Source organism: Podarcis gaigeae (genome assembly GCF_964106915.1).
Source record: "Podarcis gaigeae genome assembly, chromosome: 14".
NCBI classification, from domain to species: Eukaryota; Metazoa; Chordata; class Lepidosauria; order Squamata; family Lacertidae; genus Podarcis; species Podarcis gaigeae.
In genome coordinates this window covers 37,895,269-37,916,364 of record NC_139690.1, presented here as the reverse complement: position 1 = coordinate 37,916,364, position 21,096 = coordinate 37,895,269, and the positions used below count along the sequence as shown (strand labels likewise).

Genomic DNA, 21,096 nt, shown 5'->3' with positions numbered 1-21,096 from the left:
TGGTCAATTGCATCACAGATATCTCAGTTCTGCCCCCCAACATAAAGCCTGCCCCCCTAAAATAAATCTTGGCTACACCTATGCATTTCAACACTATTGAAGCTGTATTTTACCCCAAACCCTTGAAAAAGGAAACTGTATGTGTTCTCTCTCTCTTTGTAACTTTTCAGGGGGAGGGATGAAGAAGAAAAGCAAGAAATTTGAAATGTGCTCATGGAAAGAAAAGGATTGGCAACGCTTACAGTAACACACTCTTTGAAAATTATTCCACCAATATCTTTTCCTAATGACAGGTCATTTTTAGAACATCAATAGCATACAACACTGCTAAGGGTAATTTTACCGAAACTAGAAAATTATCAACATTCATCTAGAGAGAACCACTACACTTAGCATTTTGCCCCCTAAAAGATAATTTTTTAAAAAAACTAGTTTTAAAAAGTAGACATTACATTAATTACCAGCAAAATACTTCATTATCAACAAGAAATGTCTGGAAATAAAACAACACCATGGACTCTTTTTGTACTACTTCTTAAAAATAAGAATCAGTAAACAATATTTTTCATCATACTTAGTCACCAGACACATCTCCCATCTTAATTGCATCATTCTGTCACTGAGAAAGGGGGAAATGGCTTTAATAAATCTTACTGAAAAGGACAGGGATTTTGTTCAAAAGTTTACCAAATGGAATGAATCTGCAGAAATCACTTCAAGTAGCTTGTGAAAATGTCAGAAGAGACTCAACTTCAGAGGTCAGCTCTCTAGAGACTACTGAGTCTTGGCCTGTGGGCTTTTCACATGAAAATTGTTCCTTGCAGACACTGACTGATGCCCAGGGAATGTTAGGATTGTGGGAACTGGCAGTACTAGTAACAATGACAGACTGAACGGGAAACCAGTATATACAAAGTCTCTCTTCGCATTTCTTATAGCATAAGAGATGCCATCCCTTAGATAACATGTACATTCTCACCAAGGGTCAAAATTATTTCACACATCACATTATTCCCCCCCTCCCCAGCCCTACTCAAGTCTTTTTCAAAACATCAGGCACTGAGCTGTTAGGATAGGGTAGACAGAGTTGTGAAAAGGAATTCTTAAAATCCACTGAAGTTACAGGAGACAACCCTGGATCATGCTGTGTAACCAGTAAATCTGAATCAGTGTAGTATTTAATTGATCCTTAAATTAGAGAGAACCAATGTTCTGTCAGGGCTACATTCAGAAACCCACAAGTCTGTGCACAGCTGTCTAGTGTAATAAACCCATGTAGACTACATGCGCCTCTTTAAGCAATAATACTGGGATGAAGAAACTGTGGCCCTCAAAACGCGCTTGGACTTCAACTCCTACCAGCACTAGCTAACATTGCAAATTATCATGGATGATAGGATTACAATCCAACAATATCTGCAAGGCCATGGGTTCTTCATTTTTTCAAAAAATGGTTATTGGGTCATAGGCTTTCTTTACTACGAAGAACTAAAAAGGCTTCATGTTCACTTTGGGCAACAATACTTGTTTGGCTTTAAATACTAAATAAAGAAACTCATGTGCAATCTCCAAACCAACAAAAAGCTGCCTTCCTGCACACTTCCCAAACGCTAGCATATGTAAAACACTGACCACGTTAATCTGGTGTTTGAAACCAAACTCAAGAGTACAATTTCATTATTGTGGAATTGGGGAGCTGGAGGCGTCACTTCTTTCAACCTTAAGATGACATGTACTAGGAACACATAAGGGCTGAAAGAAATGAGCCAAAACTTTAAGGAATCGTATGACAGGCTTGCACAACATGATATATGGAAGTCATTCAGGATCATATATATTTTGCCCATTTAGAGTCTCTGCCAGGATGAAATTGTGTCTTAACCTGTTAACTTGAGTTAAAAAAAATGTTTTCAAAAAGGAAAGCTGGATTTACAGGACTTTGAAGAAAATCTGTAGGCTATACAAAGTATCTCTAACATTGGATTTACGTTGCCAGTCCTAAACTTAGGGAAAATGACCTTCAAGAATCAAAATCCAAGATAGGTACCAAAAGCCTTTTGATGAATGTGTTTAAACGTGTTACATTTTTGGAATGTTGATCTTATCTACTTGCTGTGTACAACAAACAGTTCAGAGGACAGATAATTTCCTGCAGTCTCCTAGTCCACATTTGATCCCAAGCTGAGAAGACAGACGAACCCCTTATATGTGTTTTTATGACGGAATCAAAAAAGCTGTTCATGGTTGTACCCATGACCCACTGAACTCTATTAGACATGATGTATGATGTTATTTTTAAACTCCAGATGTACTGGTAAAACAGCAACAGAGTATTTTTTTTTGTCTGACTGTACTCACGACTATTTAAAAGTGTGATGAATTCATTTTTAAAAAGAAACAAAACAAACAAAGTGGGGGAGATTTCCCCCTGCAAAAAAAATCTCATAACAAATTTCTCAGAAAATCTTATTCCCTCCACTCAATCCAATAAACCTATTACAGCTTTAGCAGGTTAATTCCCTTTTCAACCGCTCCAGTTTTCTCCCCCTCCCCTTCAACAGGCACCTCATCATACCATATGCCCTGAGAACTTAAATGTCCTTATTCTCCTATGTTTAAAAAGCAAACCATCAAGATCTTCCTTCAAAGCTAATATCAAACCTGACTGTCCATTATCTTGCCCCTCAAGAAACATCCTCAAGTATCAAAACTGCAGTGAGAATGCCCATCACCTCCATGAGACAATAGCAATGGTTTCTTGCCAGTTGTTACCATAGCACTGTTAAGGCACAAGGAGAGTTCTTGTCAGAACAGATCCACAACGAAATAGGAAAATGAAGATAAAAGAACTGAGTACTGAATGTACAAATCAACCTTTTTTAAAAAAATAAAAAGCAAGAAACTACCAGTTTGACTCGCATATGATCAAATGAAATAAAGCACTGCACATAGTCACACTCGCCAACTTTCTGAAGGTGTCTTCTTTCAGAAAAAGTTTACTCTTAATATGAGCTGCAGAATCAAGTCACAACACGCAGAGGTTGAATAATTTGTTTCAGGCTGCAAATGAAACTACAATAAATACCTGTCCAAATTCTAGGTTGAAAAGTGTGCTGGAAGTCCTGGAAGAAATCCAGTCTGTTCATAATAATTCACCAATAAGATGCTATAAAATCTAAGCACTCATTTTCAAGTTGTGAATCAACTTGGAAGCATTTCTTGTACAAACCCACTGTGCTACCTTCCTTATGCTGAAGAGCCAAAGCCAAGAAAATTAGATACATGCACAGCATGATCCTACACTTGTTTTCTCAGAAGTAAGTCCCACTCTATTCAGCCAGACTTTCTTTTTAATAGAGCTTTTCAAGACTACAGCCTTATTTATGCTGCTCTTAAGTGCTGGTGCATCCAATGCTAAGTATTTATGCAAAAGCATAGCAAGCCTTAAGTTTGAACAGACAAGGGTAGCTAAAGATAACTGATCTGATTCAGAGAAGATGCTTCCATGTGCAGGACAGGAATACAAATGTTGCCTACCAGCACTGCATTACTGCCAATGGAATGTGCATTTGGATCTGCTCTCATGCTCTAATCTCCTTCTCTTTTCCACATAACTTGACATTCTTTTCCACAAAACTTGACATTCTGAAATTCTACATATGCAGAATTAAAATTAATAGACATAACTTAGGTCCATTGATTTCAATGGGTCAACTCTAAGTAGGAATAACACTGGGTACAACTCTAACATTTTCTGATTAAATGAAGCACCAATTTCTCATAAAATTGATACAGTTAGAGCACAGTGAAGTATCATTATGAGAAAAACTATGCTGGATTAAAGAGTGTTAACTTTTCTTAATGGTTCTGTTTACCCCTCTATAAAAAGGTGCAACTTGTCAAGGGGTTGTTAAAGAATTTGCTTCATACCTTACAAAATGTAATTTTCAACCAGCCATTAAAACCATCTCAAAATTATAGCAAATAGAAGAAACAGTGATAAATGGTAAAACCTCACCTAACAATCACAAGTGAACATCTTCAAAAAAAAAAAGCATAGCAACATTAAAGAGATTAATAATTAAAAGCATTAAAAAGTCCAGGCAATAAAAAAACCTCCTGCAAGAACCTAATCAAATCCTATAGAAGAGCATTCCTGAAGAGGATATTCAGGAATCCACCTCACTTTTTGACAGCAGAGGGCCTCTGATAACTATTGGTTGCATCCAACACTGCGCTCCTCTCACACAACACAACTTTGCCCTCTCTCCCCTTATACCCCCCCTCAAAGTCTAGAAGGAATCCTCTGGAGCAGATTTCAGGAGGGGCTTGTAGGAAGGGAAGAGGAAGTCCCATTGGATACAACTCAATCCTTCTAACTGAGCAAATTTGTGTGAATGGTTCCTTTGCTTTAAAAACTTGGGTCCCAAAAGGTATACAACTTTAGATGTTAAAGGTTGAGACCAGCACTTTAAATTAGACAGATCAGAAGCTAGTAGGGTGGTTTCAACACTGGTCAGCTATATTCTGACTGATCAGTTCCAGTCAATAATCAGGCTGTTGTATTTCAAACAAACAGACATTTATGAGTAAGCTTTAGAGGAAGACCCACGTAAAATGCATTGCTGAAATCTGAATGTTACGAGGAAATGGGAAACAGTGGTGTTGACAACTGTACTGTTATTCTTGTACACTGCTTCTGCTTCAGATGGTAGGATTTGTGATTGCTCTTTACTTGATACTTTCTAACCCCATTCCAAAAAATGTCCTCAGTTGCCTCCATGTTAAGTTATTATAGAAATTTAAAAAGACAGTAGAATTGTTAACTGTTAGGAGTACACAAATTATAGCCAGGTATCTCTTTAAGGTAAACCCAAATGCCTCAGAACACAGCTGTAAGTACATAGGAAACAACTGTACAGGGAACAAGCAGCAGATGACCACATGCAAATGTAAGCTTTGCTAAACAAATGCAAAGAATGAAGACCACACCAAATGGAAACATGTTTCAGTTTTAGAACAGACATGCCCTGATTAATATCTCCTGTCTCTTAGCCAAAAGAAACAGAAAAGGAAGAGATGAAACTAGCAACCACTAAGTTCCATAAATGCCCAATAAACTAAATGTAAAACTGATAACTCCAAAACTAGATATTAATATTTTTGGAAGTACTCAGCATTCATCAGATGTGCCGAATACATTAGGCAAGCACTGGATGAACACCTGGTATTTCAAGCAGGGAAACATGTATAAATGTTTATGATAGAGTATATGACATATTTTGCAACATTATTGGACAACATTCAGATATTCATTTTTTCAGTGGGCGTAAAATCACAGAACACTTAAATAAAAAGTAACAATTCAGTTTTGTTTAATAGCTACACCAAATATCTGTCATATTTTGTACTCACCGTTCTTCCTTTCATTGAGGGGAGGCAAACATTGGATGGGTTGCAAGGAGAGTTCCTGAAATTCATGAGCAACTGCCTCACTGTGTGGACTAGGTGCTAGGCGTGGTAATAATCCTGAATCATCTTCTGGCTCTACTGTTCCCAAGTGTTCCATTGTGCTCAAACAGCTGGAAATATTGACAACAGAGGATGGTTTAGTGCCAACAAGTTGTCAAAATGGATCAAAAGTAATCGCATGCAGATATTCAATAACTACACCTAGATCCACAAGTTATTCTTACCTTCAAAGCCTCCTATCATCATGGCCCCTTTATCTCTCTCCTCCTATGGATACCTATCTTTACCCATTCATAGCTCCTTCCAAAGGTCTTCTGTTCCCTCAGATAACTCTGTTCATTCTCCTTTGATGCTCCCTTTGCCCAAAACAGTATGCTAGAACACCTGTGTGTTGCACCAGAAGCGATTTAGTCATGCTGGCCACATGACCCAGAACGCTGTCTGTGGACAAACGCCAGCTCCCTCTGCCTGAAGCGAGATGAGCACAGCACCCCATAGTCACCTTTGACTGGACTTAACCATCCAGGGGTCCTTTACCTTACCTTTACCTACTTCGAAACCCTTTGCAAAACCCTCTTTTATCTTGAAGCCTTTGGGCCCAGCCCCCTAGTTCCCATAATCTATTGAAACTAAGCTTAAGGTAAAAGAAATAAATGCAAAACTTCCCATTTACCTCTGGATATTTCCCCCCACAGGGAGGCTCTGATGCAAGGAAATTGCAATCAGGTAAAATATTAAGTTCCCCCCTTCCCATTCCCCACCATTTCTCCACTTTCAATCTTAAAAAAAGTCATGAGGTTCAGTTTGCACATGCTGTGTGGCTCTCAATAAAACAAAATATGTATTCACATAGCAAGTTAAGAGCAGCCCAACTGAGTATCGTTTTTCACAGACACCACAATCTGAATCTGAAGAAGTGTGCATGCACACAAAAGCTTATACCAAGAACAAACTTAGTTAGTCTCTAAAGTGCTACTGGACACACACACACACATTATATATATATATATATATATATATATATATGCAGGTTTTGGTGTCCTCGGGTGTCTTCCCGTGTAAAAGTTGGGGTGTCTAGGCGACGTTTCGACGAGGTCTCACTTGTCATCTTCAGGCTGGTGCTTTCGGCTTCTTGTTACTGGAACAGAGCGGGATCTCAATGTTTGAGTTCCTATAAATACTGTAGAGGGGGTGTGGTGTCTAGCCTCCAATGTTCTGGGCAGAGAGGAAGTTCCCAGGCTAGTGTGCCTTTTCTTCTTTTGTTCCTTAATTACTTGAGAGATACCTTGAGTGATTTCTTGAGTGATATCCTGAGTACCACTTAGGTGGGTCATTAGGTGTGGATTAGTTGCTAAAGTCTTTGTGTCTTGACCTCTTGAACTTTGTGAAGAGTTTTCCTGAGAAGATGGCTGTATTGCACTTAGTTGTGCTTTGGCTTGGCTTCGTGTATAGGGGCGAGCTGTGGTTTTGTGGCTTGTGTCAGCCAGATCTGTGTAGGGATTGCAGGGGGGTGCAGCATCCGGAGGTGCCACCATGGATTGGCTACTGGATGGTGTCAGTAATTCATCTGTGGAGAGGGTCTGGGTTTGGGTCTGGTGTGGTTGATTGGTGTTGGCGTTCTGTGTGCCTCTGGATCTGGTGTCAGTTTTTGTGGGGAGGGCTAATTTCCAGATGTCTGGCAAGCGGGATGTGTCAAGGAACAAAAGAAGAAAAGGCACACTAGCCTGGGAACTTCCTCTCTGCCCAGAACATTGGAGGCTAGACACCACACCCCCTCTACAGTATTTATAGGAACTCAAACATTGAGATCCCGCTCTGTTCCAGTAACAAGAAGCCGAAAGCACCAGCCTGAAGATGACGAGTGAGACCTCGTCGAAACGTCGCCTAGACACCCCAACTTTTACACGGGAAGACACCCGAGGACACCAAAACCTGCATTCCTGTACCCGTGAAAATCTACGAAAGCAAATATATATATATATATATATATATATATATATATATATATATGAATGAATGACTGCATCAGACCAACATGGCTACCTACCTGCATCTAGAACCCTAACCTGAGTAATTTTTTTAAAGTGCCAAAGGAAGCCCATGGTAACTTTAAATACCTTTCTCCATGGCAACCCCATAAGAACTAATTTTAATTATGTATACAGATGATTGCGAATGACTGAACAGAAAAGGGACACTTGGCTACTGCTGGTGGATGCCTTGATGAAAATGTCAGTGCAAAACACTACTGCTATGAAAGAGTAAACTCCACACTAGGGATCCATAGCAAAGGGATTAAAAATAAACCACCAATATTATAATGCCATTATACAAATCTGTGGTTATTAAAGCATGAGCAAATATATACATTTCTTGTCTTTTTAATAGACACACACAAAGGCAAAAATAATAATCAAATAGTGGGGTTTGTTTTACAAACTGTCTCAATACAACCCTTGATTTCCATACAACTCTTAACAGATGTCCAGCTAAAGTAAGGAGCTACTAATATTAACAGAATATTAAAAAAAAAAGCTTTCTAATTCCCAAGTGGAATATTCTGGCTACATATTCTCTTTCATAACCTCCCATCAAGTTAAGCGTGAGCCCTTTAAAGTTCTTACATAATTTCTCAAAACTCCCATTAATAGGAGCTAAAGTAAAATGTTGCTTATGATAAGATTCTGTGGGTGTATCATTTGCAAAGCTTTTATCTTTGTATGTCTATGACTCATCTCTCCTCTTGAAACCTTTTTTATTATCCAGCCTTGCTTGCCTTCTATTCCAGTCAAATGTTCTTTCTGTCCTAGCCAAGGTCATTAATGAGTGCCAGTAAAATTCATATATACTACTGTGGCCTTGATTTGACAAGAAATACCACTGTATAATCAGCGTAAAATTTGTGTAGTGGCCATTCTTTAACTCGGGAAGATTCATTAGGATGTGTCAACACTGTTTGCCACTAAGTGGGCTGAGAATGGTTACAAGGGGTGGGCACTGAGTCACCCCCATTACCTAGTGAGATTTGGATCTATTGTTGCTAACCACCACCATTTGCAAGGGTATGGAAATTATGCAAGTAGTCCACTCCAGGAGACCTCTCTCTTAATGTCATGTTCTTTCAAATTCACATCAGGACAACTGTAACTGATGCACTGGAGTAAAAAGTGCATTGCGTTTCCCCTTTTATTTCTCACAGACCATTTGATTTCTAACAGCATTCCCTATCAGTAGCACCTTAAAGACCAACTAAGTTAGTTCTTGGTATGAGCTTTCATGTGCATGCACACTTCTTCAGAAGTGCATGCACACGAAAGCTCATACCAAGAACTAATTTAGTTGGTCTTTAAGGTGCTACTGGAAGGATTTTTTTCTGTTTTGACTATGGCAGACCAACACGGCTACCTATCTGTAGCATTCCCTATGTTAGCTCTTAGTCCAAGCCTGAATAATTCCCCATTTTAATTTTACAATCTATACTCTCCGTCGCCTGGCCCTTTCCCCACAAGTTTGGCACTTTTTTACAGCTTCAGGTAGCTCTTTGCCATGTAATATTCAGTTTTGTCTCCCTAAGTTCTTAGCAATTCCAATCTATTTCAGATGGGAATGTGGGACTTTAAACTCAGATCTAACTGTTGCTGAGATCTTTGTTTCATTGTCCATGTTTTAATGCATTTCTTTCAGTTCAAGCATCAGGTCTGATAAGCTGATTTATTAGCAGATAAAACCAGGAGCTAGAAAATTATGTGTTCATCTTGCTGGCTATCAAGCCACTCCACTATCACCTCCCATACTCCCACAGCCAGGCTATTAAATGGAGATGCTTACTTGGAGCATGTAACTTCCCTGTTGAAACAACTGCACTAGCTACCAATTTGTTTCCAGACCCAGTTCAAAGTGCAGGTGATTACCTTTAAAAGCCTTTACAGATTGGAAGGCTTTTCATTTGAAGTGCTGCCTTCTCAACAGTCAACTTTTTAAAAAATGTGTGGTATACATGCTTTCAACCATCTCCTCACCCATGGTGAGTCTCAAGTCCCACAATTTATCCCCAGAAGTAACATTTGATGTTTGATTCATAGGATACCAGAGTGGCACAGGGGCCACTTCCTGGTGGGTCAGATGCAGAGATATTCCAGTTAATGTTTTTTTATTATAGAAGAAACACATTTTCTTCTGTCTCAGTGCCACTACCATCTGTGCTTTAATGTTCTCTGTTTAAGCACATGTTTAACTATTCCACTGAAATAAATTGGAAAGTAAAGTGTATAGCACTTGCTAGGTCATGCTTTATATTACAATTATTATTATTATTATCATTATTATTAATGCTATAATAATTCAACTAAACAAAGCCACATACACATTAGGAGTCAAGAGCATCATTTAGCTGTGAAAGAGATTAGGTTCTGGTGGTAGATATGAAATTCCTAGTGGTTAAAACCTCTAGGACTAATCACATGTTTGGGATCCCAACCACTAGTTTTGCCAGATGGGGAGAGAGCAGAAATGTAGAGCAGCCTTCCTTCAACTTGCTGCCCTCTATTTGTTTTGGACTACAATTCACATCATTCCTGACCATTGGCCATGCTAGGTGGCACTGTTGGGAGTTCAAAGGATCTAGAAGGCTGGGAAAGCTTAGTGTAAAAGTGTGTAAAGCACAGCTAATTCTATAATATACAATTTCAAATAAAGAAAATTCATAGGGAGCCTAGACTACCAGGTTAAAGAACTGAGGGGTAGGGTTGCTAAAGCACATTAATTCATGATTCCTTAATTTATATGCTATTTTTTGGCAGCGGGAAAGCAGATTTTGGAGATTTCCATGCCTATGTTCCAGAAAATGTGCTTCTTTGTACATTATAAACAGTCAAGTGCATCCCTAAGGTTAACTATATTTACATGTATAGAAAAAGATAAGTGGCTTTGGGGTTTAATCAAATTTACAATCATATGTAGCTGCTAACTGCTTAATAATTAGCTTTTAGAAAGCATAGCTTGTCATAACCCTGCTCCCATTTTATGACATTACACATTCCCCAAACTCCCACATGTTCATTGAAATAGACACATCATTAGGAGAATCTTTTCAGAGCAGAATTCCTATTAAAATTCTTACACAAATGTAAATTGCTTAGTGATTTCAGCACCATTTCCATCAATAAGATAAAATTCAACTTAATTGCATATTCTCATATGGAACTAAATTCCACTAAAATCAATGAGACATGTTAATAAATGTACATGAAATTAGAAGTGTACCAACAGCTTTGCTGTACCTTTGCCTCCATTTGAAATTAAACTGCAGGGAAACAATAAATTAGGACAGTTTAAAATGCCAAAAATTAATCACTTGCTAAGATACATTTTGGAAATCCAAATTTCTTCTGACTGAAATGTCAAATTATCTGCATATAAATGAAGTTAGGCTTTATTTGCCTTTTCTATTATATTTCTTATTTTATTCATAAAGGGTTACTTATGAATTCTAATATAAACTAGGAAACAGAGTCATAGTACCTAGCAACAGTTGCTCCCGTTACTCTCAATTCTTATTGCTATGGTTATATGCAATATAAAAAGAGCATTGATTGGAAGAAAACAAATCTTATGAACTAAGGCAAAATTAGGCAAAATAATTCTTGCTCTCTTTGACAACCGTTACAAAGGGCATGTGAAAAATAGGGAGGCCAAGAAAGTGATCAATGGCTTTACCATAAATTCCAAAACATATCCTTCAACATGGAATGTAATAATGTAAAAATATAAGAATAGGCTGCTAGATCAGACCAATGGCCTATCTAGCCCAGCATCCCATTCTCACAGCATCCCATCAACCCGATGCCTGTGGGAAACATGAGCACAAGAGCACTTTCTCCTCCTGTGGTTTCCAGCAACTGGTATTTGGAAGCATTGCTGCTTCCAACTGAGGATATTCCAAGGAAAACAAGCATTCAAAATTATATGCGGCAAGTTTTGAACTGTCATAGATAGCACTAGAAAGCACAAGAAAAGATAGCACTATGTTTTTATCCAGGTTCTCATATTTATTTATTGCATTTATATCTCACCCTTCCTCCCAAAGGAGCCCAGGGTGGCAAACACACCCATAATTTAAAAATGAAAATATACTAAAACAATTAAAATTATCCTAAAAACAATTATAGTTAAAGCATTTAAAAAGCAGCTACAGTTAAAAGCATTCTAAAAGCAGTTACAGTTAACAACATTATTTCATGAAGTGATCTCATAGTTCCCAGGAACAGTTTTCTTCAGTCACCAAAATGCCTGGGTAATACACAGGAGTGTTTCCAAATGCCTCTTGAAAGTTTATAATGATGGGAACAGACACATCTCACTAGGGAGGGCATTTTACAAACAGGGAAACACCAGCTTTGACTGAAGCCAGCACCAAAGTTTTTAAAGTGCCAACCTTACACAGAACTGATTTAATATTTTAAATGCCTAGACACCAGAAGCAGATCTTTAGGCATTTAAGTCCTAGATACCTGAGGTTTTTCTGCCCTAATTCACTATCAGAAGAAAAGTCTAATAATACATATGAATTATGTGGCAAAGAAGGTAAAAAACAACAATACAAATAATATCTGCTGCCAGGCCTATCACTTTTAGCAGCACAACGTGTTCATTCACCCATTACTTGACACTCCAAATCTACACACTAATGACCACCAATATTCCACTACACATAATCTTCTGGTGCCCAAGCATCTGCCAAAAAGATACAGGAAGTTTCCAACTGTCAAATTCCAATACTGAAATCTTAACAAAGCTAGTGAAACTGATGGGTACAGTTCACAAAAGTTTGCTTGCATAGTTTTTGCTTAGGGAAAAGTCACATACAAAAAGGTGCCAGGCTGTTTCATTGTAGTTAGCATTTAGAGCAGCCTTCCCAAACCTAGTACCCTCCATATGTTTTTGATTACAACTCCCATCAGTACTAGCCAACATAGTCAATGGTCAGGGGTGATGGGAATCACCTGGAAAGCACCAGGCTGGGGATGTTTTGCACTCAGTACTTCCAAAGACCTTTACATATCTTAGGCAAAATGTACAGCAAGAAAGAGAAAGTGGACAACAATGGTCCAGTTCAGACATCATGACATCTACGCTTTGCTATTCCATGTACAAGCATTAGTGGACACTGGATTCGAAATGAATTGAAACACTAACTACATATTCCATTCATATCCAAGATCATGAATATCCACTTTACAACACTGCAATAAACACTTATAAACTACTATTATGGATTTAGCTTTCTGCAAAATCCAACTATTTTCTCCAACATGCTGAGATGCTGAGGCCTTCAACGCTGACAGTTCATAAAGAGACACCAAAATATATTTTAGGTGGCGATACTGCCATTCATCACTGATTTCTAAAAGCAATATAGGCAATGACTGATTAATGCACGTCTGAAAGAAACATGTACAACACTGAACCTGGAATTGACAAAAAGGTCACAAAACAAATAACTAAAAGGGCATAATGAGGCATAACAGGGTAGGGTGTGTTCATATGTGTCCTGCCAATTCATGTGGGGGCTGGGAATGGAATCCCCACATGAAATGGTCATAAACTCTTTTGCAGTATTTCCTCTCCTTTACAGTATTTTCATGTATTTTCTTAATGCTGATAGATGTTTACTGAGCTTTTAATAAATTTCTTTATGATTTCATTGTTATGCTTAGCTATCAAGCTATTTCCATTTATGACAAATTTGCAGGTGCTGCTCTGTTTATTCACATCCCGCAAGCCCTTGATTCAAACAAAGCAAGGAAAACGTTAGGATTAAACTACAGAGGAAGGAAATTCATGTTTGTTTCCTATGTGTACAACAGGACACTTTTCCAGCTGCTTTTTGAGAACATCTCTCCTGTACATGAACCTCTGTGAATTACATTTATTCTAATAGTGTAAATACAGTAGCACAATTTTCTGTGTTTGGAGACAAAGCAAAACAGGCATTTATCTGGAAAAGAAATCAGTTTCCAGCAGTAGCAACAACAACAACAACAATCAAAGCAGGATAATATATTGTATTTTTCTGTGTACAGTATAACACACACACCCTGTATAAGATGACCCCTATTTTGGGGGGCTCAAATTTAAGAAAATGGAGGGAGATGGCCCAGAGTTGTTGAGCTTTTTGGGTGGGATTGCCCAGGGATGTTAAGCTTTTGGGGGGGATGCCAAAAATCACTAACCAGAATGAAAACGCTTACAATCGCTCACATCGCAGAATCCAACAGATGTGCCCGCTCACCAATCACACACCCATTTGCCGCAGCAGCAGCCAATCCAAAACAGCCCTTTCCACAGCAACCAATCACCCACACAATTACCACAGCAGCAGCAAATCCAAAGCAGCCCTTGCAGCAGCAACCAATCACACACCAAATCGCCGCTGACAAGCTCCTGCTCGTGGCTGTAACCAATCACCCGTCCCCCCAATGCACTATCAGTGCATAAGACGACCCCCATTTTCAAACATTATTTTAGAGTAAAAAAACCCTCGTCTTACACACAGAAAAGTATGGTACAGTGGTACCTCGGGTTACATACACTTCAGGTTACATACGCTTCAGGTTCCAGACTCCGCTAACCCAGAAATAGTGCTTCTGGTTAAGAACTTTGCTTCAGGATGAGAATAGAAATCGTGCTCTGGCAGCGCGGCGGCAGCAGGAGGCCCCATTAGCTAAAATGGTGCTTCAGGTTAAGAACAGTTTCAGGTTAAGAATGGACCTCTGGAACGAATTAAGTACTTAACCCGAGGTGCCACTGTATATTGAAGCTTGATCAGTTGTTAACAGATCAACAGGGGGAATTTAAAGTAGTTCTGTAACAAATAACACAATATCCATTTCAGGCAGAATAGTTTGCAACCAAGGTAACACCTAAGAATCTGCTTCCATGGAAGCTAATTGTATCACTTAATTGCAACACTTGCATGGTGCTACTCAAAAACAGCAATTCAGTTAATAATTAGACTTCAGTTTAATATGCATATTGAATCTCTTCCTCAAATGCCTTAAAGAAGGATGATGTACAGAGAGAAACATGCTTCTCCATACCTGCTTTAAAAACACAGAAAGAGGACTTTATAAATATTTGCACAGCTATTTTCTTTGGATACTACCTTCAACTTACGGTATATCCTAAGTCTTGAGAACACCTATGAATCTTTAATAGTAATGCTGCTCATACATTTGTTTCACTGAAAACTCCCAGAATTCACACTATCACATCAGGTTCAATGCACACTACATCTTCTATTTTGAGATTAATATTCTATTAAAAGCAAAACCCAAAATCCCTAACTGCATAAGCACATGGCTGAGTATTATGCCTAAATTCATTAAATTTTGAATCCCAGGAACCAAAACCATCCATTATAAAATCCTTCTTAGCTGGTAAGCTCACACTTAACTACATTTCTATATGCCATTGCCAACCTCCTTAAGAAGGGACAAGGAAAGGTTGCATTTGGTTCAATGAAAATGTTTACTCTTCAGTTGATTTAACATAAATTCACATTTTGCACCATCTGGACCCCTAAACAGATATTTAAAAATCAAATTAAAGACTCTGTTACTAGCTAGAGGTGTGGACGTCAGACAAGTATATGATAATAAGACCAGAGAGGCCCAAGTTCATATTCCTACTCCAAAATGAAGATCACTAGGTAACTTGGGTCAGTCCCTCTCTCACAGAGCAACTGAAATGGGGGGGGGGGGGGAGAGAGATGGGAGAGTGGAAGAGAATAATGTACACTTTAGCATTTTCAAGGAGGGGTTGACTATAAAATGACATAAAATAAAGCAATGGCAGCATGTGATTATTACAACACCTTTGATGGAGGTGCATACTAGGTTTAACTTCACCTTGACACTCTGCTTTTCAGGGATGAATGCATATCCCAGCAAAATGAAACCTCATACCCAGATAAACAAATGGATCTTGTGAAGAGCCCTGACTGCTTAAATACTCACATTCTAACAATGGAAAGATGCCTCATCACTAGGGCTGAGCAATATCAGGTTTTCAACATCGCAATATACTGATATATCATGATGTCTGGAATAAGGATGGAACTACGTAGAGATGAACGCCTTCAGTCTATTGATACAAGACCTAACCTTTCCTGCTTTCTTGCTTGTGACACACTGTATTATGCAAGTATGAAGGACCCTGCTACAGCACTGGAGACCAGATACGGTAACTTTCAAGTTCCTGGAATTTGTTGAACGTATCTTAAAAAAAATAAACTGGGTACAAGTACTTATAAAAGTTGAGTTGTATCCCATATTAGTCCTATCAAGCATAGGTTGTATTGTACAGTTTATTGTTGTTTTGACCATCATGGTCATAGGATACACACACACACAATACTGAGTATCAGTGAGAACCAAATTTTATTTTTACATTAAAATATACCAAAATATTAAATACATGATTAACTTACTGATATATTGATTTCAATAGGTTTACCCTGAGTAAGTTAGTTGGGTAAAACCTATTAAGTTCCTTCTTTGTTTCTTTCTACCATCGTGTTATTTATTTTGGTGTGTTAGTTCACTCATTCTCATCTTGTTTTTAAAAAACTAGGCCAAAAGTGATCTGACACCTTAAAACAAAAGATTACATGTTGAGGTGGAGTTGGTAACTGAGAATGCCTAATGCTATAGCATTTGTGAAGTTAATTGAGCATGAACCTAATTATCTCTTTGACAGATGTCCATTGGAAATTTTAGGACAGAAATACAATAAATATTTTGTGGCCCACTGAATAATTTGAGGAAACTTGGTCAGCAATCTGGAGCACCATGTAAATAATTGTATTTTTAAAAATGGGAGGCAGTGGAGAAAGAAGAGAAGGCATATTCTTCTAGGCACCTTTCAAATGTGTGAAGTTAAAAGTGGAAATACATATAAAAGTGACAATAAAGAGCAAAATAAAGCAGTGTCATCCTGCTGAGAACAGTGGCTTATGGTTCTTTAGATTCCTGTTGGGTCCTAACTTTTTTGAAGAGCTGTGCCACTAATGCAATATTTTTGATTCTCCGTAAAGGACTAAGCAGCTCTATTTATTTGAGAACTGCATCTATGGTAACAACAGAGCCTTGACAACAACTGCAGATCTCTCTCAAGCATTTTAAAGGAGGTGGGGAAAGAATAGCTATATATTAACATTTATTTTCAGTATTTGCTTATCTACCTACAGTTTCACAGAAGGGTTTTTAATGTATTACAATGAGTGAACAGAGATGTGTGTGAATTATATTGCATAGCAATCAGACTATACTTCCATAGCATTTCATGCAAGGCCTGAGCTGCTATAATGTATTTTCTATGCTTCTTTTCTTGTGTGTGGAACAGGGCTTCTGTGCATGGAATCCATTGTTGGGATTCAAAATAGGATGAGAATTGTCCAATGATAACCTCACAGACACTACCCAGCTGCATAGTTGGTGTATTACAACAGTATTACAAGGTGGATGGCAAACATATATTCACATCTGCTGTCATAGGCCACTTACTGTGAGCATCTATCTTCAGACAGGAACCAAAGTGTTTTGGAATTTTTATGGTAATTAATGCAAGTAACTGTTAATATCCAATTCAAAGTATGCATTTATCCAAAATGCAGAGGGTATGTTCATATTTAGATGCTATATATAAGTACACTTCCATACACAGATTTCATCCCCAAAAGTAATATTTTGACTGCATCACAGTTTTCTCATATTAATTTAGTGTCTACTCAAACTAAGACTTTTGGTTGGCATTATCTGCTGCCCAGCCTTTTTTGATTGCAGTAGTTTTTGTTCTAGCTTTGATCAAACTTTCATTGCTCACAGATTAGTTTTGATCTGCCTTGAGTGCCTCAGAGCCCTTTAAAATAAATATGTAATGAGTATCCACTTATTATTATCCTTTCATAGCCCAATGTGTTTTCTCAGAAGTAAATCACCCCAAGCTCAATAGGACTTATTTCCGGTTAACTTACACAGATGCAGATTTACCAGCAAAAAGTCTCCATGAATGCAGACAAATTTCAAGTCTCTAAGAACAGCATATTTGATTACCTCATTGCTACTAAAATAAAATCACCATTAATGTAGGCTCCCCCACTGCATAAATCTCCACTTTGACTTGGGATGCAAATAATCCTTGCAAGCTAAATAAACGGTAAATAGGGAGCTAACAAGAGAATCTTACACATGTTTACTCAGATATACATTGCACAGTACTCAGTGGAACTTACTTGCTGGAAAATGTGTTTAGAACTGCAGCCAAAAACATGCATAGGATCAAGCTCTAAGACATGCCACAGCATGAACTGTGACAAGACTCATTAGGTCTGGAGTCCACAGCTCAGAAAACTACAAGCAGCACAGACAAAACTGTGGGCATCATGCCTATATTTGGCACAAGACATCAGTTTCAGAACTTTTTTATTTTATTTTTAATGCCAGCACTCAGGTTTGAAACATGTGCAGTAATAACATCTCTGTTAAAGTGGAGGCCATGTTTCCTCTCACCACTGAGAAATTTCAGCCTGGAGCCACACATCTAGGATTAGCATAAAAGATTTCTGAGCAAGATACTGGAACTTCCAGGCAGGCTGAGAGCTTCAACACCTTTTATTTGAAATATTAAGTGCACTGAGTGGAACATTTTATTCAACATGCAGAGAGAAGGTTGATGTTTTTAAAGTTACTTTGGAGCTATTGATTTTTTAAATATATCAGTACAGTTTAAACATGAACTACATTATTAATTTCGCAGCATATTTCTAATATTAGAACATTACAGAAAATGCAGCGTGACTTGCTAAAGATACCTATAAAAATGTACTTGTTTTATGAAATCACTGCTTAAAGATTTTTTAAAGTTGTGCAGAATGCAGCCTTTGTCTTTCTTATGATTTGTTTGGGTTTCACAATTTAATCAAACCTTACGGGGTAGCATAACTAGAGGCCCCTCTCTCACATTCCTACTGGCACTATGCCCAGAGTTAACCTAATTTTCAAAACACTTTGAGAAGTGGCTTGTCAGATGTCCAAACATTAATAACCTGAAAATTAATTCCACATTCATTTTGGCAGGGAAGTGCATAAATACAAACACTTTAGATCAAGATTCATAGCATCTGAATATTGTTGGTGTGTTGCAATCTGCAATATTCAACTATTTGAACCACTTTTTAGTAGTTTATGTCTCTCACACTTGGAAAGGAAGGTATTTACTCCAGCATACTCCAGGATAACAAAAGACTCAGCCAGTGCCTTAAGCAGTGATCCCAAGAGCAATTGTCCTGGAGGGAGCAAGCATGACATCAAGGTCAAAGTTTGAAGGCACATTATGCAACCGCCTTGCTGAAACTAAGTGGGTCTGGAAGACTGTTCTGGAAACCCATGTATGGCATTTTGACTTCCATCTTGAAAAAATTGTGGATAAAGGAAGGAAACAGAGAGATTGGGGGAGATAATATAGTGGTGGGTACTTTGTGAACGAAGGCCCAAGGAAACTGTTTTCTCTAGGAGACAGCTGGAGAAGAATGCTATGGTTATGGAGTGAAGTTTGTTTTTCTTTGTCCCTGCTAACAAGGAAAATATCTTAACTGAAGTACTATTGATTTGTAGTATTAATTTGCACTATTAAGTACTATTAATTTTTTAACTGCCCTCCACCACAAGGTTGATGTGCAGGTTATAGCAATGTACAATGCTATTTATTAAGGTGGAGCATGTCTCTATTAGAAATGTATGGAGGACAGGATGGTAGGGCTTTTGAGTGAAGCCTGAGCAGGTGAGGAAAAGAATAAGTGGGATTAGAGCATTAAGGACTATCCCTGCTTCTGGCTTTTCTTCCAACTCTGGATAATTCAAGGAGTGGAGCTAACTGAGCCTACAGCTGCTGCTCTACAACATCACTTTGGCCACCATTCAAACAGGAACTTTATAAGGGAACCAACCTGGCAATTATGCCCGGTGCCAGGCCTGAGAACCAGGGATTGTGTTACTGGACTGACTACTGAGTAACAGGCTGATTGATTTGTTATCAGAATTGGTGTTGAGGTCCTCAAGCCTATCAGTGTTGGACAATTTCAAGATCCCTTTTGTGACCTCCTGAGTTCATGGTGCCAACTTATGTCTGTCTCCATGTTTAACTGTCACAATGCATGTTGCAGATGATTCTCTGGATTACATGTTTTATTCCAATCAGTGTGATGGTATCCAGATGGTAAGGAATACTGCTTTGGTAATTGAGAATATCATAACTTTAGTCTCTGGAAGGAGTGATGGGTCATTGAAGATTTCCATCCCTTAAAGGTGACGGATACAAGGAATTACCAAAATGTTACCAGTCAATCTCATTAGCTGCCAAAGCTCCAGCTGGCCTCTGGAACAGGGGGTTGACTCAGGCAGTTTATATGATAGTTCTGATGAGTCTTTTCCCATGTCCTTGAATCTATACCTCTTCCTGGTATTCCAGAAAATTGAGAACATAAAGCAGAATGGACATTGGGACAAATATAAAGAAGAATGGGCTGGTATCCACTTGAAGCCCTTGTTTCTCTTAATCATTCTATCCAAAGAAACATTTTCAGATAGTAAGAGGCCTATTACAACTTGGCTTACATTCTGATCAAATTTAAGCTCCAGTGGAGTACTGTGACATACAGTACTTGGGCGGCTGTGTGTGTGTGTGTTTGTAGGGAATGGGCAATCCTCACAACTTAGCTATGTAAGACATGTCCACAGTCTCAAATTATCAATTTTGCTTCAATGAGCTTCAGTTGTTGATACCTGAGGATACAGAGTTCTTTAAAAAGCAAATCGAGCCATGTGTACCCACTACTCTTGCCCATCCTGACTGAGTCAGGAAAGGCTGGCCAGATTGGTCAGAGTAGGCTGACCAGATTTGTCTCTCTTCTGTAGAAAATTGTATTTTGCCCCTTTGAAGGCAACTGTAAGACTTTTTAGGGAGGAGGGGACAGAATGACCCACATGGATCTCAATTACCTGCCAGTTTCTAATATGCTAGGAAATGTGAGGATTGGCAACACAGATTTTGAGACTTCTGAGTATTACTGAGTATATTAATCCACATTATTAGGCTTTAGGACTGAAACCACTTTGATTACCTTTGCCAAGAGATGCACAAGGAAGTATGATATATCTCCTGAACCTCCTTCTGGGTCACATTATGTGATTGGAAGCACTGCTTTGTGATTATTCTTCTCCTGCATCTTACGTTGGCCTCAGAACAGGGGCCTGGGGGCTTAATACTGCATTTCATTGGGTGCTGTAAGATTCCAATTTGTCCCCTTTGTTTTGAGATATTTACATGAACTTGCTAGCATAAATTCGCTTGATGCTTAGAGCAAGAGAACATCATGTAACACGGTGAAAACTATAAACAGGTGCCTGCGGTAAATGAAATGATTGGGTAAGGGTAAATAAACAGTAGCTTAGTCTTAAGATTGAAATATTCATCAATGATCTTATCTGGGAGCTGAGGGTTCCCTAATTTGAATGGTTAGCAGTTTCAAGGAAAGAGCAAGTGTGCAGTTTGGGAATGTTTCTGGAA

General features: G+C 38.4%; 1 protein-coding gene across 6 annotated transcripts in view; it reads right to left on the bottom strand.

Moving 5' to 3' along the window:
- MRTFB (myocardin related transcription factor B) overlaps positions 1-21,096 on the bottom strand; it is a 96,656-nt gene that overhangs the window by 58,681 nt on the left and 16,879 nt on the right. For 5 of the 6 annotated variants that reach the window (XM_083711321.1, XM_083711325.1, XM_083711320.1 and 2 more), the window contains one exon: positions 5,416-5,582. In XM_083711321.1, coding sequence (XP_083567447.1) covers positions 5,416-5,582 — 167 coding nt within the window. Of the gene's footprint in view, positions 1-5,415; positions 5,583-9,383; positions 9,489-21,096 lie in introns of those variants that run through there. The other variant, XM_083711324.1, reaches the window with a different exon arrangement.